We start from the raw sequence: 18,570 nt of genomic DNA, 5'->3' as shown, positions 1-18,570 counted from the left end.
CTGTTGTAGCCCACAAAATATTTGAATTGCACTCTCAGGAAAAAAGAACGTGAACAGTTTAGGAAAATGTCTGGTGTGGCAGAAGGAGAGCATTTTAATTAACTACAAGGTTTAGCTTCTGCTTGAAAGGCTGCAAAGTCTGAAATGTGACCGGGGTCTGAATACTTTGTGAAGATGAATTCACTGTGGACGTCTGCATCCTCTGTGGACCGCGTGTGAGTCGCCTCTGCAGCAGCTGACGTAGTTGTATGTGTTTGCTATGCCGATTTTTCTGTGCAAATTAAACCCCCTTGTCTGGCCACAACTATTTTTTTTTTTTGTCACAGACTGAATATTCCACAAGTTGCCAAGCGTTCTGCTTTTACTGCACGGTGTAAGAATCAAAACACTGAAATATTCAGCGTCACTTTGCACTTCCCTACCTCGTACATTTAGGTCAGACACTTTTTCTAAGTGGTAAAGAAAACACTCCAGATGTGTTCGATACACGTGTTAAAAAATGTAAAACTTACCATTAAGAATCAACAGTTGAGGAGAGGTGCCGCCGATTTATTGGAACCGGGAAGCTGTTGCAGTTGTGATGAGGAATCAACAGCTTGAATACGATGGAAGGGACTGCAGTGAGGGTCTGCTTATCATCGCATCAAATTGAGCTCATTTACTAAACATAACCTGTAGCTTCTACATTGTGCTTTTACTCGCACTTAAATTCAAGCCTCTCCATGTTTAGGATGCTTTGCTCAATAGATGACCCCAGGGAGACGGAAGATATTAGAATATAAGAAATCTGACAAACGAGAGGAAGCCATTCCGTCCATTTGTCACCAGTTTGTTTAGCTCACAGCTCGGCTGTCTCCATATCTCATCCAGATCCTTCTTAAAAGTTCTCAAGGTTCAACTCTACGTCTCGGTAGTTTGTTTCAGATTCCCACAACTCCTGGTGTCAGTCCTAAATGCACCTCCCCTTAATTTCCACTGATGTCCTTGTGTACGTGATTCAGTCTTAAGCCAAAAGAATGTTGCTGGATATCCTTTATTGATGCCTTGGAGTATTTTGAAGACCTGGATGAGGTCCCCAGGCCGTCTCCTCTGCTCTGAATAAACAGGTTTAACTCTCTGAGTCTTATGTCCTCAAGTTCCGAGATGCACTTGCTTATTCTCCTCTGCACAGCTTCAAGTGCTGCTATATCTTTCTTGTAGTGTGGTGACCAGAACTGCACACAGGACTCCAGATGAGGTCTTACTAGTGCATTACATGGTCTGAGCATAACATCCCACAATTTATATTCAACAGTTTAAGTAATATAACCTAACATTGTATTTGCCATATTAATCACTTCTACACATTGCTTAGACAATGACAATGCTGTCAACATAAACCCCTAAATTCTTTTCAGAGGTTGCTTCCTGGAGCTCACCATCTCCCATCTTGTATTTATAACTGACCTTCCGTTTGCACACATGTAGCACTTTGCACTTTCCGGACAGGGACCAACCCAAAACATGCTGTCACTCCTCATGCATGTTTCCAAAACTCACTCATACCAGGCCATAGTGATTACAGGAAAACACCACCAAGAAATGATATTTTTATCACTGCAGGTGGTTTCTTGTGACAACTGAGAAAAAATTTTAAACTCATGTTTTCATGCAGAGTGGAGATGGTGAACTTTCTGATAGAACAGGCGTCTAGGATGACCATCACTGGACAACAGCAAACAACATCACAATGTTCATGAAAAAGTCTCACATTACTCAAGTTCCATAATCCACATGTCAAGCCATCCAGTTTGTATGCTCACAGCATCCCAAACACATACATTTTAACTAAAATATTGCTAAATTAAGCGTGCTCTCGTGAATGAGAACAGAAAACTGTGAAACGTAATAGAGCATTTGAAGTGAATTGTGAATTAGCCTGATAGGAGTGGGAGTGTCATACCGCAAGGTAACCGTCACGGCTTCAGCTCCCTACAGACAGACAGACAGACAGACAGACAGATAGATAGATAGATAGAAACAATGGCTAAACCCATGGCTAATAATATGAGTGCTGCTGCCCTCTAATGACAGGCTTGCAGTTGGGAGTACGATGGAAGTAAAAATCCATTTGATACATAAACTAACAGATACAACTTCATGGCACCTATCATGCAGCATTTTTTTCCATCCGATTTTTAGAACAATTGTGACGAGAACAGGCCATTCAGGCCAAACAAGCTTGTGCATCCTATTCACCCACCTAGATTGATAACATCAAGTCATGATTTGAAGGTCCATAAAATCCTACTCTCCACCACACTGCTTGGTCATTTGCTTCTCGTGTCTCTTGTTCTTTGCACGAAGAAAAACTTTCTTAACAATGCTGGAAATTTACCGTTAACAAGTCACAGTCTCCCCTTCCTAATTTCAAACACTTCAGACGTATCTCTTCTTGGTCTCCACATGTACAGGTTCAGCTCCTTCAGTGTCTCCTCATAATTCAGACCTGTCTGTTCTCTAATCCAACTCGTCACTCTCCTGTGGACTTTCTCCAGTGCTGCTATGTCTTTTTTGTAATATGGAGACCCAAACTGCACACAGTACTCCAGGTGAGGCCTCACCAGTGTGTTACGTAACATAAGCATGACCTCCGTCGACTTGTGCTGCACACATCAGGGTGCTATGTAACCTAATATCTTATCAGCTTTCTTGATTGCTTTTGTCCACGGTGTTGATGTAGACAGTGATGAGTCCACAGCGACTCCCAGGTCCTTTTCATAAGGGGTACCTTCAAAATTCAGACCTCCTATTGTGTGTTCAAGTCTAACATTTTAACTTCTTACATGTTTACATTTATTTACATTAAATAACCCTGTCCAAGTCCTTCTGTAACAATTGAGCTGACTCTCCATCTTCCGCCCTTCCACCAAGTTTGGTGTCATCTACAGACTTCAGCAGCTTGTTGATCATTGTGTTCTCTCCCCTGCTGGACACCACATTTGGTAGCACTTCATTCTGATGCCATAACCCTTTGCTCCCTGGGCTTGAGCCAATTTTGCACCCATTTGTTTTACATCACAGCCTATTTATAATGGTGAACGTTATCAGATCTTCTCCCAACTTCCAATAACTACCCCTGCTGTTTGAACAGAAGCCAAATTAAACATTTTATGAAGCCATTCGACTGCACAGACATGTTGGCGCTGGAGTGCTAATTTTAGGGGTGTCAAGATGTCTGAGTTTAGACTGGAGGAGACTGACTGATCCGTGGCATCTTCACATGTCTTTAATGCAAGACAGCTTTCAGTTAGTTGTTCTTTTTTAAACCACTGTTTAGGCTGTCAGAGCTTGCTTCTGTTTTTATGATTACAGTAATCAACCAGAAAGCTGCAGGTTACTTACAATGGAAATCGCACAATTTAAAAAATAATGTAGAGAATATAAATATAACTCGTAAAAATAATTCAAATAAAACAAATAATACAAACAAAAATGGAACACTCTGGAGCCGTGACATGCTTCTTCTTCACACTGAGGGAAGGTTCAGTTTTGCCTGGAGATGAAGGGGCGGCCATGTGTGTTAACTTTAGCGGACAAGCGATGAGATCTCAGCCCAAAGTTCAACGCGTAGGAAGCAGCGATGAGTAGTAAGATGCGTGGGTGTTTTTGACCTCACAAGCAGAAGAGAAGCTCATCTGTCTGACGAATTGCGTTTTACATACCACTACAGAATTGGTACAAGAAAAAAAAAATGGTGGCAGGACTGTGGCTGAACTCATTGAACCTGTAGGGCCTTTGCATGAGAGTTGACTTCATCAGGCAACAAAATGTTGGCTGTTGAAAAGAAGTGAAAGTGTGCTGTAAAGTCGTCATGCACTCACCTAATTTCACTTGCCTGCAATTCCTAGTAGTGTGAATTGAAAAGGCTTGAGAGACGAGATCAGCAACTTAGTTGACAAGTTTGAGAGCCCCTCTGAATAGAAATGTGCCGCTTGGGTAGAGAATGAAGATCACATTGTATAATGACACCAGATATAATCAGATGTCGGCCTCTGCTGCTGCTTATGGTGTTACACTTCTGTCGTCCTGAGCATGAGAGCAGTGTCACTGAGTGGCTCCTCGGCCTCTTCATCGGTAATGCCAGGCCAGCAGAGGTGAGAGAAGACATATGTGCCAAGCGTGATTTAGAGTGAATTGGCACTAAATGAGAAGGGGGGTTGCCTCACTGACAGACACCCTAACACAAACCTGCTTATCATGCAGTGCCCTTTCTATCTCCATAAAATATAATGTGATACCAGGGGAGCTTGTCAATATGTAGCTTACATGTTCTTCCCATATCAACTTGAATTTTTTGCCCATGTACTATACTTCATTGCCCACCTCATTCCAAAAATCCAGGTTAGGCTGATGGTGACTCTAATTTGGCCTTGTGCACCTGATAGAGTGACTGTGTATGTCATCAGTAGACTGGCCTTTTATCTGGGGCTGTAATAAATGTGGGGGCAGGATGGTGGCACAGTGGTAGCGCTGCTACCTTGCAGTAAGGAGACCAGGATTCGTATCCTGGGCCCTCCCTGTGTGGAGTTTGCATGTCCTCTGGGTGCTCCAGTTTCCTCCCACAGTCCAAAGACATGAAAGTCAGGTGGACTGAGGATACTAAATTGTGTGGTTGGTGTGTGTGTGTGTGACTGGCGCCCTGTCCAGGGTATGTTCCTGCCTTGTGCCCTATGCTAGCTCAGCACACCCTGTGACCCTGCAGTTTAGAAAATGACCAATAAATATAAACCTTTGGCACAACTGGGCAGATCTGAACACAATGTGATGATGTGCCTTTCCCACATCTACAATTGGATGGCATCAGCTCCCGTATCACTAGCCAGGCCAGATGTTCCTGTGCTTGTTTGGGGTGTTAGAATATTTCAATTTATCATAATTATTTATTATATACTGTCTTTCATCATTATCTCTCTCTCTCTGTTAATACAGTGCCTGTCTAGCTATCCATCCATCCTCTCACATAGCTCTACATTATATAGTGCCTTTCATATCTACTTGTATGTAGATGTTGCCCTCTATGCATTGTTATTTTAATTTTTTTTTTTGCTGACACTGTATTACTGTTGATATTCTAAGTAAACTCCTAAAGAGGAGGTTCATTGCACGTGAAGTTGAAGACCAGAGCTCTACTACAGTCATTTACAGACAGATCATGGACTTTGTGGCTGGCTTGGGGGTCTCATAGTGAGTCAGTCGTGTGGACGGCTAGTTAACTGTGGATAAGCTACGACTGCGGCTGTGCTGAATGTTCTGTTTACAAGACAGACACGGCCCAGCACACAGTTAATACTCTGAGCTTATTTAATTGTACTCTCACTGACCTCCATGCTGTTGAATATTCATGGATTCCTTCTTTCCTCCCAGACTCCTGTGGAATGCTTTACCGTATTCTTATCAGACAACTAATGAGCTCGAATGGTTAAACAAACAGAGAGCAGCACCACCCAGTTTTCAGACAGGCCTTCTGTCCTGAAGCAGAAAGTTGCTTTTTCAGGACTGAAATTGCGGTAAATGTCTTCAAACCCGATGCTTCGAAGCCCCGAGTGTTCATTGAACATTCTGCATCCATTCATCCATCAGTCTGGAGATTTGTGATTATGAATAAGTGATTCTGCACACAGACATGTGTGTTTTCATGCTCTCGTCAGGCTGCCTGCACATGTACACAAGCACTTACACTCTTCACTTTGCTCACGTGGTAATTTGACTTCCACAGTCGTGATTCCCCATAAGTGGGTGCCTTTCATTCACGCTGTGCCGAGTTTATTTCTGCTACTTCTGTTTGCAAAGTCCAAAATGCATCTTCTGTCGTTCAGCACCCTACATTTCTATGGCCCCCCCACCACAAATGAACTGTGTCTGTACAATCATAAATTTGACTTTTGTCACCTTAGATGTAAATAAACAATGGCAGTGTGGTGGAGTAACAGTTAACAGTACCTCCTAACACCAGCAGCATGTTCTCCATCAGACTTTTTGATAAAGCGAGAGCTGGGACGTGTCTTGCTTTTGGGCCACCTTTTGACTTTTAATGTTATTGCATACAGTACTTACTCCTCCCATTGTCCAACATCTTGGTTGTTATTGAATTAAACACACACACGAGCAGATGAATGTCTCTGTTCAGGAAAATGAAAACTTCACGTTGACCTTCACTTGGATCTGCCTGGTTTCTCTTCAGGTACTTCACTTTCACTCTCATGCCCCATGACTATGCACAACAGGTGGAATGGTGACTCTAAACTGGTCCAAGGTTGGTTCCTGCTTTGCACCAGATGTTGCCAGGCTATACAAACATACTGGACATATAGTGCCTTCAGACAGCATTCAGAACCTTTCCACTTTTTCACATCTTATGTTAAAGACTTGTGCTAAATTCATTAAAATATTTTTTCCCCATCATCAAACAACACTCAGTACCCCAAGAATGACAAACTGAAAACAGGATCTTCAACCCTTTCCTCGGTACTTCGTTGAGGCCCCTTTGGCACTCATTCCACCCAGGGGATCTTCTTATGGATGACAGATTTGGTGGGTTGCTGCCATTCTTCTCTGGAGATCCTCTCAAGCTTTGTCAGGTTGGATGGAATCTGGCTATGGATAGTTATAGTCAGGCCTCTCTGGAAATGTTCATTTGGGTTCGAGTCTGGGCCACTCAAGGCCATTAATTGTTAACATTCCTGTGTTGTCTTTACTTTGCTTGAAGGTGAACCTTTGGCCCGGTCTGAAGTCCAGTGCACTTGGAGCAGGTTTTTATTAAGGATATCTCTGTATTTTGCTCCGCTCAGCTTTCCCTAAACCCTGATTAGTCTCCTAGCCCCTGATGCTGCCACCACCATGCCCTCCTGTTAGAATACTGTTGTGCAGGTAATGAGTGGTGACTGGTGTCCTCCAGATGTGGCACTTTGAATTGAGGCCAAACAGTTCAGTCTTGGTTTTATCAGACCAGAGATTTTGTTTCTCTTACTGTGAAAGTCCTTTAACTGCCTAGTGGGCTTTCACATGTCATCTGGCCACTCTGACATAAAGCCAGATGTGACACTAATCTTGGTTTTGTCACTCCAGAGAATCACAGAGTCCTTTAGGTGTCTTTTTTCCCAAATTCAAAGTGGGCTTCCTTGTGTGTTTTCCTGAGGATAGGCTCCTGTCTGGCCACATTTAGCCCAGATTAGTAGAGTGCTGTAGTGGTGGTTGTCCTTCTGGAACTTTCTCCCATCTCCACATTGGTTCTCTGGAGCTCAACCAATGTGACTGTTGGGTTCTGTGTCACCTTTCTTATCAAGGCCCTTCTCCCCTTATTTTTTTGCTCAGTTTGGCCGAGAAGTCAGCTCGACGAGAAATCCTGGTTGTTCCAAACATCTTCCATTTAAGAATTATGGAGGCCACTGTGAGCTCTTGGGAACCCTCACTGCTGCAGAAATTTTTTTTGTATGCTTCCCCAGATTTCTGCCTCGACACAATCCTGTCTGTGAGACCAGCAGGCAATTCCATCGACCTCATGGATTGGTTTTCTCTCAAATACGTGCCTTTACTACTCAGGAAGGCATGGTGGTGGACTCCAAACAAGGTGCAGAAGCATCTCAATGATGATCAACAGAATGGGATGCACTTGAGCCAGATTTCAAATGTCATAGTCAAGGATCTGAATCTTTGTGTCAACGGGATATTTCAGTTTTTAATTTTTAATCAATTTTCAAAATTTCTTAAACTCCTCTTTTCGATTTGTCATCGCTTTGTATTGAGTGTTGTTTGATGAGGGGGAAAAAATGAACTGAAATGCTTTTAGCACAAGGCTGTGACATAACAAAACGTGAAAACAGTGAAGGGGTCTGAAGACTTCCTGAAGGTGCTGTCATCATGTAAGGACATACATATAAACATACAGACCTACTAAATCCAAAGAAGACTTGTGGAGGGCTGTAGCCTATCCCAGCAGCATTAGGTACAAGACACCAGTCCATTGAACAACAACACTTACCCAGACTGGGCAAATTAAACTAACCTTGATGTCTTTATAGACATCAGAGAAAAAAAAAACACTCAAAATGGGAGAACATGCAGACTCCAACAGGCAGTGACCAAGTCCAGGATTTAAACTCAAGGCGATGGATCCATAACGCAGCCATGCTAACGCCTGTGCCACTGTTGTTGCCAGAATATGCAACCCTAAATTAGAAAAAGTGGGTAGCGAAAATGGATGGGTGGATGAATAGAAGTGAAGGCTAACAAAACCAGGCTTGGCAGTGAAGGACGGTGATGTTGATAGAGGCGGCAGGCATAAGGAGGAGATGGAGAGCCAGTGACGCACAAGGGATTGTGCGGAGTTTTTTCATGTTTGCCATGGTAAGGCTAAACTGGCAGCTATTTACATTTATATTTGTTTGCTTAGCATGTGCTTTTATCCAAAGCGACTTACAAAAGAGGTCAACAGAATAGAGTATGCATCAGTCTGGGAGACTGTTTGGGAACAAGTGTGACAAAATCAATCACCGCAAATGAAGAGCTCACAACGGATGTCAGCTAGTTTCACATTCTTGGTTATACAAAAAAAAAAAAAAAAAAAAACACACCTCACAGCCATCATCAGTTGGACAAAATACACCCGAACAAGAGGGTCTTCAACGCTTTGGAAACACCTTGAGGTGAGGGAGTCAGCAGTTCAAATGGACACGGCAGCTCATCCCCCCAGCTAGGACCTACACATGAGGTGAGTCGGGACTGAGATTTGATACCACGCAGAGGTGGCATCACCAGGCCTGAGTGGACGAGGATCACCATAGGACTTCACAAGTATCTCCATACACAGAGGTCCTTACCCATTGACTATACTGTAGGGAAGCATCAAGAATTTGAACTTAATACGTGACGCTACATGGAACCAATGTAGTGATCTGAAAAGAGGAGTGATGTGTGCCCACACTTGAACACCAGACCTGCTGCTGCATATTAAATCACTGGTAGTGGCTTGGTGACACATGCCAGTACTCCTTCTGGCAGACAGTGGCAGTAGTTCAGACTATACAACACCAAAGCCTGGTCCAGGAGTTATAAAGTACACTTTGTCAGATACAATCTGATGTTTTGGATCTGCAAGACTGAGAGACAGTTGTCAAATGGTCAGGGAAGGACAACTGGTCATCGATCACCGCACTACTACGATTATGTACACACTTGCCGTGTGTTAGCGATAATGGGCCAAGCTAGGAGAGATGGTTATGGAATGCTGAATAATAATAATAATAATAATTCACTACATTTACAGTATATAGCGCTTTTCTCAGTACTCGAATAGACAGACGAGCCTGGATAACAAGGCAGCTCTGTCTTTGCCAGGTTGGGCTGGAGATGGTGCTCCTTCATCCAGGTTGCCATATCAGTTAGACATGAAGAAATTCCAGCAGATACTGTGTGGTCTTTCTGGAGGGAATGACACTGAAAAACAGGGGCCTGGACGATAGGCCTAGTGAGGAGGTGTACAGAGGGAAGGGGAGAGGACCAACACTGATCTTTGGGCTAATCCCTGTGCTTGCCTGATGCACACTTGACATCTTTCCTCTCTGGGGCACATGGTAGGATCTGCCACAGAGGTAGGACAACAACCATCTGAGGACAGTTCCAGTGATGCCAAGGACGATCTGATGGCTGACCATACTATAGGCACAAGAGAGACCTAGAAGCTTGAGGACAGATGGCATGGTGGTAGCTGTAACCAGATGTAACATGTCGACAACAGTAAGTACAGCCGTCTCAGTGGAATATAAAGTCACAACATAATGAAAATGACCACAAAGCTCCCAGACCACCCAGGGAGTGCATAACATGCCTCACATTCCAACATTCTCTGTGCCCCCTTCCGTTGCGTTGGACGCCAGTCCCCACTGTACAATTATGTCCGGTTTAATGCGGTCAAGGAAGGGAATGCATTGAATCAATAAAGTAATGAAGTGCAATCGTGCAAAGGAAATGATGGCAATTTAAAACTTATGAGTAAATCTGCTTCCGCCTTCGATACCAGTATGACCATTTGGACCAATCCAACTAAATATTTGAGTGAAACTAGCTGTGTTCCCCGTCTAGTCAACATAAAACCCAGCGTGGACATTTACAATGTGCCATTCAACACATATGGCTCTGTTACATGCCATTAGGTATGGAGTGTGTAAAAGTAGTGTTAATGTTTGTGATGCACCATCTGTTAGAGTGGCAAAGACATAGCAACCAGACAGACATACAGACACTTATTTTTTAGTTGAGGTGTATTAACTGTGCTACACATCTAAGACGGGTTTAAATCTAAATAATCAACATAGACCTCAGCACTAACGTCTGCAGTGCACCATGCAATACATATGTCTCTGTTATATGCAATTTAGTATTGGATGCGTAAAAGAAATGTTAATGTTTGTGATGTGCCATCTGCTGGAAGGACATAGATGATGCATTTTATTAGTAAAAATGTTTTTGAGGAGCCATTTTTTGGAATGACAGAGAAGACACTTATTCTTTTATTTAGCAGTATGTACATTTAAATGCTTCTGTTTAAGAAGTACCTGCCATGTTTACTGCTATGTGAAAATGTAAATCATATCACAAAAGATCAGCTCTGTCGGTTGTCAGCTCTACTGAGGGCACGAGTGACCCCACTTGGTATGGAGGCTTAATGCCAATTCTCTACTCAAGATTTTATCACAGCCGCCAGAAGGGCTGCAAACTACACAGTTCAATGTGTTGGCCATTAATAATAAAATAAAAGGCTCCATAATACCTAAGGGGGGGACAATCACAGCATGCCCAGTCTGCCAGTTGAAACAGAGGGTTAGTACATTATCCTCCCTGAACAATAACAAAAAGACTGGCACATGTGGCTGAATGCACAAATCCATACACCACCAAGCACAGTTCTGCCCCATTAAAACCAGTTAGGAGTGTGAAGTGTGTCTGTATAAGATAATGTAAGACAGACCTATGCCCCATTAATGCTAGGTGGGCTTCTGCTAAACTTTAGTACTAATTTAAAAAAAAAAAAAAAAAAAAAAAAAGGCTTTACAAAAGCTGCCAATGTGATGCTAGGCTTACTGAATGAGGCTAATACAGTGTTAAAAAGCTGCATGAGTATTCAAATCAAATTTCAAATTTAATTTGTCACATACAATTACACACAGTATGATACGCAGTGAAAGCCTTTGAATTTTTATACTTCGTTGTGCTCCGTTAATAAACTCGTGTATGCGTGTACACATAAGCTGAAGCTCTCCGCCAGGAGCGTCGGGCACTAGACAGGGACGCAAAGGACACAATCACACATAAATCTGAGCTCACTCACATCCAGGCAATGTGGAGTTAACAACTGACTTAAAATGCAGAACCTCTGAATGAAGAAAAACAACAATGTTAATAAAAAAAAAAAAGAAAATAATGGAGATATGGGAAGAACTTTCAAACACCATAAGATATTGAACCCAGCTCCCTAAAACAGTGCTACCCACTGCACCAATATGCCACCCACACACAGACAGAGACAGACAGACAGATGATATGAAAGGCACTATATAATAGATAGATAGATAGATAGATAGATAGATAGATAGATAGATAGATAGATAGATAGATAGATAGATAGATAGATAGATAGATAGATAGATAGATAGATAGATAGATAGATGTCTGGCCTGGCTAGTGAAACGAGAGCAGTTGCCATCCAATAACAGGCTAGTAAATGTGGAAAAGGTGCATCATATTGTGGTCAGATCTGCCAAGATGTTCCCAAGGTTTACATTTATTACAGCCCCAGATAAAAGACAGGCAGAGTGGTGGCTCTGAGGCTAGGGATCTGCACTGGCAATTAGAAGGATGCTGGTTTGAATCCTGTAAACGCCAAAAAGTGACTCTACTTCATTGGGCCCTTAACCTGCAATTGCTCCATCCTGGGTATGACGTTAATCTGCATCCAGCCCTGCAAACAGGTCCTCCAACCTGCAGGGAAAAACCTGGGGAGTTGGCGGCAGAATTGGCACTCCAGCCACCATAAAAAACCTCACATTGGTTCTATTCCATCTGAACTCGTGTGGTGCTGAGGTGTCACCCATTGCATGGCTGCACTTGGGTCCTAACCTGGAACCGGAGTTGGTTTGTCATATGGTGGGTGCGTCAATGCACTGTATCAGTGCCTGCTCTTAACCTCTCTCTCAGATAAAAGACCATTCTTCTGATGATATACCCAGTTGATAAGGCTGAGTTAAGAGGCACCATCAACCGAACCTGTATTTTTGGGATAAGGTGGGCACCGAAATATAACAACAAAAAAATCCATGTTGATATGGGGAGAATGTGCAAACTCCATATTGACAGACAAAACCAGCACCCCTGGAGCCCTGTTTTCTATTTTATTTTATGATGTTGTTCTTAGTGCTGCTACTAACTCAAAGAACCAGGAAACAGTGTTCCAGTTTTAATTGTGATTGCAGTTTTCCTGCCCCCCGGTGTTGTGGCTTTCAAAATCCTTCATGCAGTTAATGTTGGATGTTGTATTCATTGCTGCGATGGGCGGCGTGGACAGACTGGCGTCCCGGCCGTGATGAACCCTGCTCCTTTACCTGGCTGGAATAATGGGAAGACAGAGACAGCCACCCAAGATTGCAGGCTCCACTGACAGTGTGCACTGGGAGTAGTAGTCCCACAGGTGCTGCCCTGCTGGGTTCCGTAGATTCCAACAGGAGGAGCTGTAGGGAAGGGTTGTCCCTACTTTTCGGGGCTCCAGCCTGACCAGGGAGTGCTTTGCCTTGTATTTTTCCGACTTCTGGGTCTGGCATAAAAGGGGGCCACCTCATCTCACTCAGGGAGTTGGAGTCAGGAGGAAGAGGACAACACTTGCTTGGAGGAGTGAAGGAAGGAGTGAGGAAAGGAAAAGAAAAAAGAAAAGGAAGAATAGGTATTGTGTGGTGACTGGAAAACAAGACTTGTGTAAAGGTACATTGTTTAATAAAAAAGTAAGTTGTCTTGAACCCGGGACTGTCTGTGTGTGGTTGTGTCTGGGGATTGAGGCCACATTGTCTAATGCTGATATTACACTAGTCTGTGGGGGACATGTATGTAACAGTGTCATTGGTTGGTGTGACAGATGCCAGGTACCCTCGACCCCCTCAATGGTGTCACCTTACATCTCATCTTATACAGTATTCTCTTACATAACATAATATAAAGTGCATCCACGAGGCAGACAGAGGCCCTGTTTCTGCTGGGTAGGCTTCTGCTAAGTTTGGTCCTGATTTCCGAAAAGTTGGTTTACAAAAGCTGCCAATGTAATGCCAGGCTATCCTGCCAACCATGTTATGTTTGCAGCGTCTTTCTTGAAGATATTAAGTCGCCTTGTTTGCTTGCATTACGTATGAATCTCTGAAAAGTAGCTTTGTATTAGAAAAAGGGACCACAGACGTTTTCTTTTTCAACGCAGGTCTACACGATTCACTTTCTCCTGCCATGCAAGCACTTGTCTGTCCTTCTCCCTTCATGAATTTTATGGACATCAGAATTTGCAAGAGCTGCTGCTCTGAAGTCAGCCTCATTTTTACATTCAATTTTCTCGGAGACTGCACTCACCTGGAATTGGGATAATCGGAATGCTTTCATTAGGGACCACCCGCGGGGAACTGCTATCCTCCACATAAAAATGGGCAGTTTGGAAACATTTTCTGTAAAGAAAGAAAAGAAAAAGTATGGCGCATTAAGAGGTTGGCTTCTGAAAAGTACATTAGAAAGCAAAAACAAGGAAGGAATGGGACAAATAACAGCGACTGACTAAACCGGCTAGGGTGCACCTCACACTAAGAGCCCCTGGCAGAGATTCAATGCTGATTATATTAGGACCCCCTGATATTCTATAGTCATACATTAACAACAAAAAAAAAACAAACACAAATGTCAAAGCAAAAAGGAGCAGACCGCCGAGCCCCTCAATAGCACTGACCCTCGACTGACTGGAGGTATAAACCTCTGGGAACTCAGGATTAAAGGATCAGACGTCTACCTGGCTGCTCCTCATCTGCATGTCCACTCAGTGTTTGTTAAAGTCCATCTTGACTCCCTGGTCTCAAGTTGGTTCCTTCTTTGTGATTCCATTTTCAAAGCTGTCACCACACACATACACGTGTCCCCAAATAGTCAGTACGACAATTTACAAATCCAAGCCCCCTGATGAGATGCAAAGTCACTGATGTTGCCGCTGGACAACAAACTTTGTGCCCAAACCTGAGGAGTGACATCAAAATCCAGAGAGGACCAATGCTTGAAGATGACGCAGCTCCAACTCCGGTCACTGTCCTCATAGAAAGGACCTGCAGAAGCAGACTTTTACATGCATTTCAAGAACCAAAACAATACGCTGCTACTAACAGCCATGGCTTTTATTTGAACCAAAACAAACCAAATGACAAAAGACATCCCACCACAGCACTGAAAAAAGTTGTCTATTGTCTGCTGCAGGCCTATAAGGAACAACCATGGAAAAGAAAACTGTGGAGAAGAACAAAAATCCAGACGCACAGATCTGTACACCTCCCCCCAGCCCCGCGAATGGGATATGGTCATTCGTGGGCCACCGGCGTCAGTGTGCCAGGCTGATGTGACTGTATTTACCTGTACTTGAGGCAAAGAAGAGAGCAGAGGCTGGTCATCCTAGAGAGAGCCCTGAGCAGCAGTGCGCCGAGAGCCACACGCAGCCTTCGCATGGTGCTGCTGTCGGAGGCTGGACTCCCCAGCGTCAGCGCTCAGAGCCCACTTAATGACTTGCGAGGGGACGGAGCTGAATAGCAAATGAGGCCCCGTGAGCCGCAGTCACCTTAGGAGGAGGGGCTTCCCTGACCCTTCTCAGCTGAATTGGCATCACACAATGGCCGCCCCCGTGCTCGCTCACGTCGCATCTTACGCTCTCCGGAGTCGGCTGGCCTGCCAGCACCTGCTCTTTTATCCTCCAGGCTAACAAAACACGAGCTGCAATTGTGAGCTCGGCTCCCTCTGGACAACAGTGCTGAAGAACTGCACTTCCTTTAGGGGGCTCGGCTGGGAAGTACAGGCGTTCAGAGAGATTCTCAAAGATGCAAAAAAACCAAAACAAATCTCACTCTTCTGAAACGCTTTTGAGTCACACGGGATGGAGCTTTCGTAAACCTAATGGGGTCCGACAGTGTAAATCACAACTAAACGGACTTTCAATACCCAAAGAAATGGCATTCTTCTAAAATATGACTCTGCTGCGGCCTGGAGTTTTAAATTCAACTAGTGTGCTTTCTTTACCGATTCTTCTTAACATTTCTCCACATAATAAAACCTAAAGTGGAAAAATAAATGGATAAACTGCAAGGTCACCTCATCCTGTCTAGATTACATTGCATGTGTCAACACAAAAGCGCAAGGAATGTGTAAAAAGTGCTCCATCCATGAGGGGCATCACAGAAGTTACCTGTGCTGCATAAAACACGTCCTCTGAAGGGAACCCTGAAACAGATTTATAATAATGGATACCAAAATATACCGCATTTTCAGACTAGCGAGTCTGAGCACAGACACATCAGTTACAAGACTGACATAAAAGAAACAAAACACACACACCAGCTATAAATACAGGTATTACACTGCCATGTGGGGGCTCTGGTGATGATGATGATGACCGGCCGGCCCAGGGACTAGTGCTGGGGTCTAATGCCTGCTCTTCTCCTCTCTCTGCAAAACGGCAGACTGATGGCTATTCCGTCCCTGACGTCATTTACATTGTCCATTCACCTGGACCTGCTGCTTCCTGGCAAATGAGTACATGACCTGGGAACCGGCCATCTTGTTTCCAGTTCAATAGCAAACTTGCGTCTGGGAAGACATTTCCACAATTGTTGTGTGTTAATTTGATTTTCCTATTTTATAAGGCAGCACGGTGGTGAAGTGGTGGCACCACTGCCTCACAGTAAGGAGACCAGGGTTCACATCCTGAGTCCTCCCTGCATGGATTTTTCATGTTGTTCCCGTGTCTGCATGAGTTTCCTCGGGCTGCTCCAGTTTCTTCCTATAGTCCAAAGACATACAGGTTAGGTGGATTTGTGATCCTACATTGACCCTAATGTGTGATTATGGTGGGTGTGTGTTCATCCTGCAATGGACTGGCTCCCAATCCAGGGTTTGTTCTTGCCTTGCACCCTATGCTAACAGGAACATGCTCCAGCAGACCCCTGCGACCCTGGTCTGAATTAAGCAGATAGAAAATGACATCACATGACAAAAACAGTGTCACTGTAATGGTGCATTTAAAAACCAGCACTAAACAGACGTCCACAAAGACAATGCAGTAAGTGTCCCATAAATAATTGAAATGCATAAAACCAAAAGAGGAATAGAAAATGACTGTCTGACTGACCTTCAGTTTTACAGGGTCACCAAGGTGGTGATCATGTGGCCTCATCTTTTATGATAACACACACACACACACACACATATATACATATATTATATATATATATATATATATATAAATAATATATACATATTATATATATATATAATATATATATATATATATATACATATAATATATATATATATTATATATATATATATATATATAATATATACATATATTATATATATAATATATACTGTATATTATATATAATATATATATATATATAAAATATATACATATATTATATATATATATATATATATATATATATATATATATATATATATATATATATATATAGATATGAACACACAAATATTCATGAATATTCTCAGTCATCACACACTTTTTATGTACTGCGTGCAGATAAAACCATTCAGGAGAGTGTGTGTGTGTGTGTGTGTGTGTGTGTGTGTGAATATACAGCATGTCCAACAAGTGTCTGTGTGCCCGTCCTGTTGCTACTGTATATCTCTATTGTATGCCAATTAGTGTGGGGTTCATAAAAGCAGCGCAAATGTTTGTGATGCACCATCTGTTGGAATGAAATATGCAATGTATTTTAACACTACATGTCTTACATTCCAATCGATGGTGCACTGCAAATGTTAATGCTGAGGTTTATGTCGATTATTTAGAGTTCAGCTCATCTTGGATGGGTAGCGCAGCTGGTCTATAATGTATATGTTTAAGTCTCTTCTTCTGGGCACCATGCAGGTGGCAACCTTTTACAGAAGCTCTGTGTTTTTGCTCTGTTCCTTATTTTATTCTTTGCGATTACTAGTTTTTGATAGTTGTTTTTTTAAACAATTTGTAATGTTGAGATAAGATATGAAACACAAAACAGGCAGAGGTCAGAACAGAGAGGACAAGGAAATCACGACGTCAAGAACCAGACAGGCAAAGCAAAAATCAAAGTCAAGTAACAAAAGGAATTGAGAAGCTCAACACCTGAGCCAACCTGAATTTTTGTATAAATTCTTGTGCAGTTCTGATCTTTCTATGGATTATAAGGTTTTGAGACTCATGGAATTCATTTTTTAATCACGTTCTCTCATGATGTTGTTTTGCTTTTCATTTGAGTGCCGCTAGGTTTCTGTTTCTGCTGTCTCCATGGAGATCTATTCCAGAAGTCCCGGGGGTGCCTTTGCTTGTGATGTCAAATTTGTGACAAAACAAAGACCACCCCAGATGTTTCAGGGGTATCTGAGCTTACATTTTCAAAAGGTCTTTATTCAGTCTTTCTTGGTTTTGCTATCATTTTGTTTTAAGTTCAGTGACTAGGAATAGAGGGGTGGCACGGTGGCACAGTCGTAGCACTGCTGCCTCACAGTATGGAGATCAGGGTTTGTGTCCCGGGCCTTCCCTGCATGTTCTTCCCGTGTCTGTGTGGGTTTTTTTCCAGGTGCTCTGGTTTGCTCCCACTGTCCAAAGAAATGCAGGTTAGATGAATTGGCGATGCTAAATTGGCCCTAATGTGTGTGTGACTGGCGCCCTGTGACTTGACATTACAAATTTGATGTCATTTGTGATCCTTTACTGGCCCTCTATGGACATCTATCACATTTCAAACATAAGCATGTGGGGTATTGTTTTAGACTAATTCAACTTCGTAATCACTGACCTTGATGTTAATTTTGATTCTTTACTAGCCCCCTTGAGATCTCTTTCAGAGGGTAACTAAGGACAAATTTCTATTACGAGTGACAATATTTAAACTTGAAACATTTCAACTGAAGCACAAGCACTGTTCTTTTTTACGATGTACTTAGTACCTCATGAAGTAATTCATTACATTTCTTATGAAGACCCCAAATTAGGGCAGCTTATGCGAACTCAGATTTTTTTTCCTTTTTAAATCAACCATTCCCCATTTGACTATGGCATCTTTTAAGACATAAAGAGAATCCAATTAATTTAGAGAAATGCAGGATCCCTGCTCCACCAATCCCTCAATAACGCCTTTCTGATGCCCGTATTACAAACATGCATATTAACACATTTGCATATATGAATATATATTCAACATTCAGAATTAAAATGATGCCCCCCTCCCCCACATGCTAGATTCCCTGATTAAAGGTTCC

General features: G+C 42.8%; 1 protein-coding gene across 2 annotated transcripts in view; it reads right to left on the bottom strand.

Moving 5' to 3' along the window:
- ptprga (protein tyrosine phosphatase receptor type Ga) overlaps window positions 1–18,570 on the bottom strand; it is a 411,465-nt gene that overhangs the window by 41,537 nt on the left and 351,358 nt on the right. The window contains exons 14-15 of one of the 2 annotated variants that reach the window (XM_051921188.1): window positions 14,674–14,712; window positions 13,639–13,730 (exon numbers count right to left, since the gene is read on the bottom strand). In XM_051921188.1, coding sequence (XP_051777148.1) covers window positions 13,639–13,730; window positions 14,674–14,712 — 131 coding nt within the window. The remainder of the gene's footprint in view (window positions 1–13,638; window positions 13,731–14,673; window positions 14,713–18,570) is intronic. The other variant, XM_028825125.2, reaches the window with a different exon arrangement.

Source organism: Erpetoichthys calabaricus, chromosome 18 (genome assembly GCF_900747795.2).
Source record: "Erpetoichthys calabaricus chromosome 18, fErpCal1.3, whole genome shotgun sequence".
NCBI classification, from domain to species: Eukaryota; Metazoa; Chordata; class Cladistia; order Polypteriformes; family Polypteridae; genus Erpetoichthys; species Erpetoichthys calabaricus.
The sequence above is the reverse complement of the archived record's forward strand: the minus strand, read 5'-3'. Positions and strand labels throughout refer to the sequence as shown.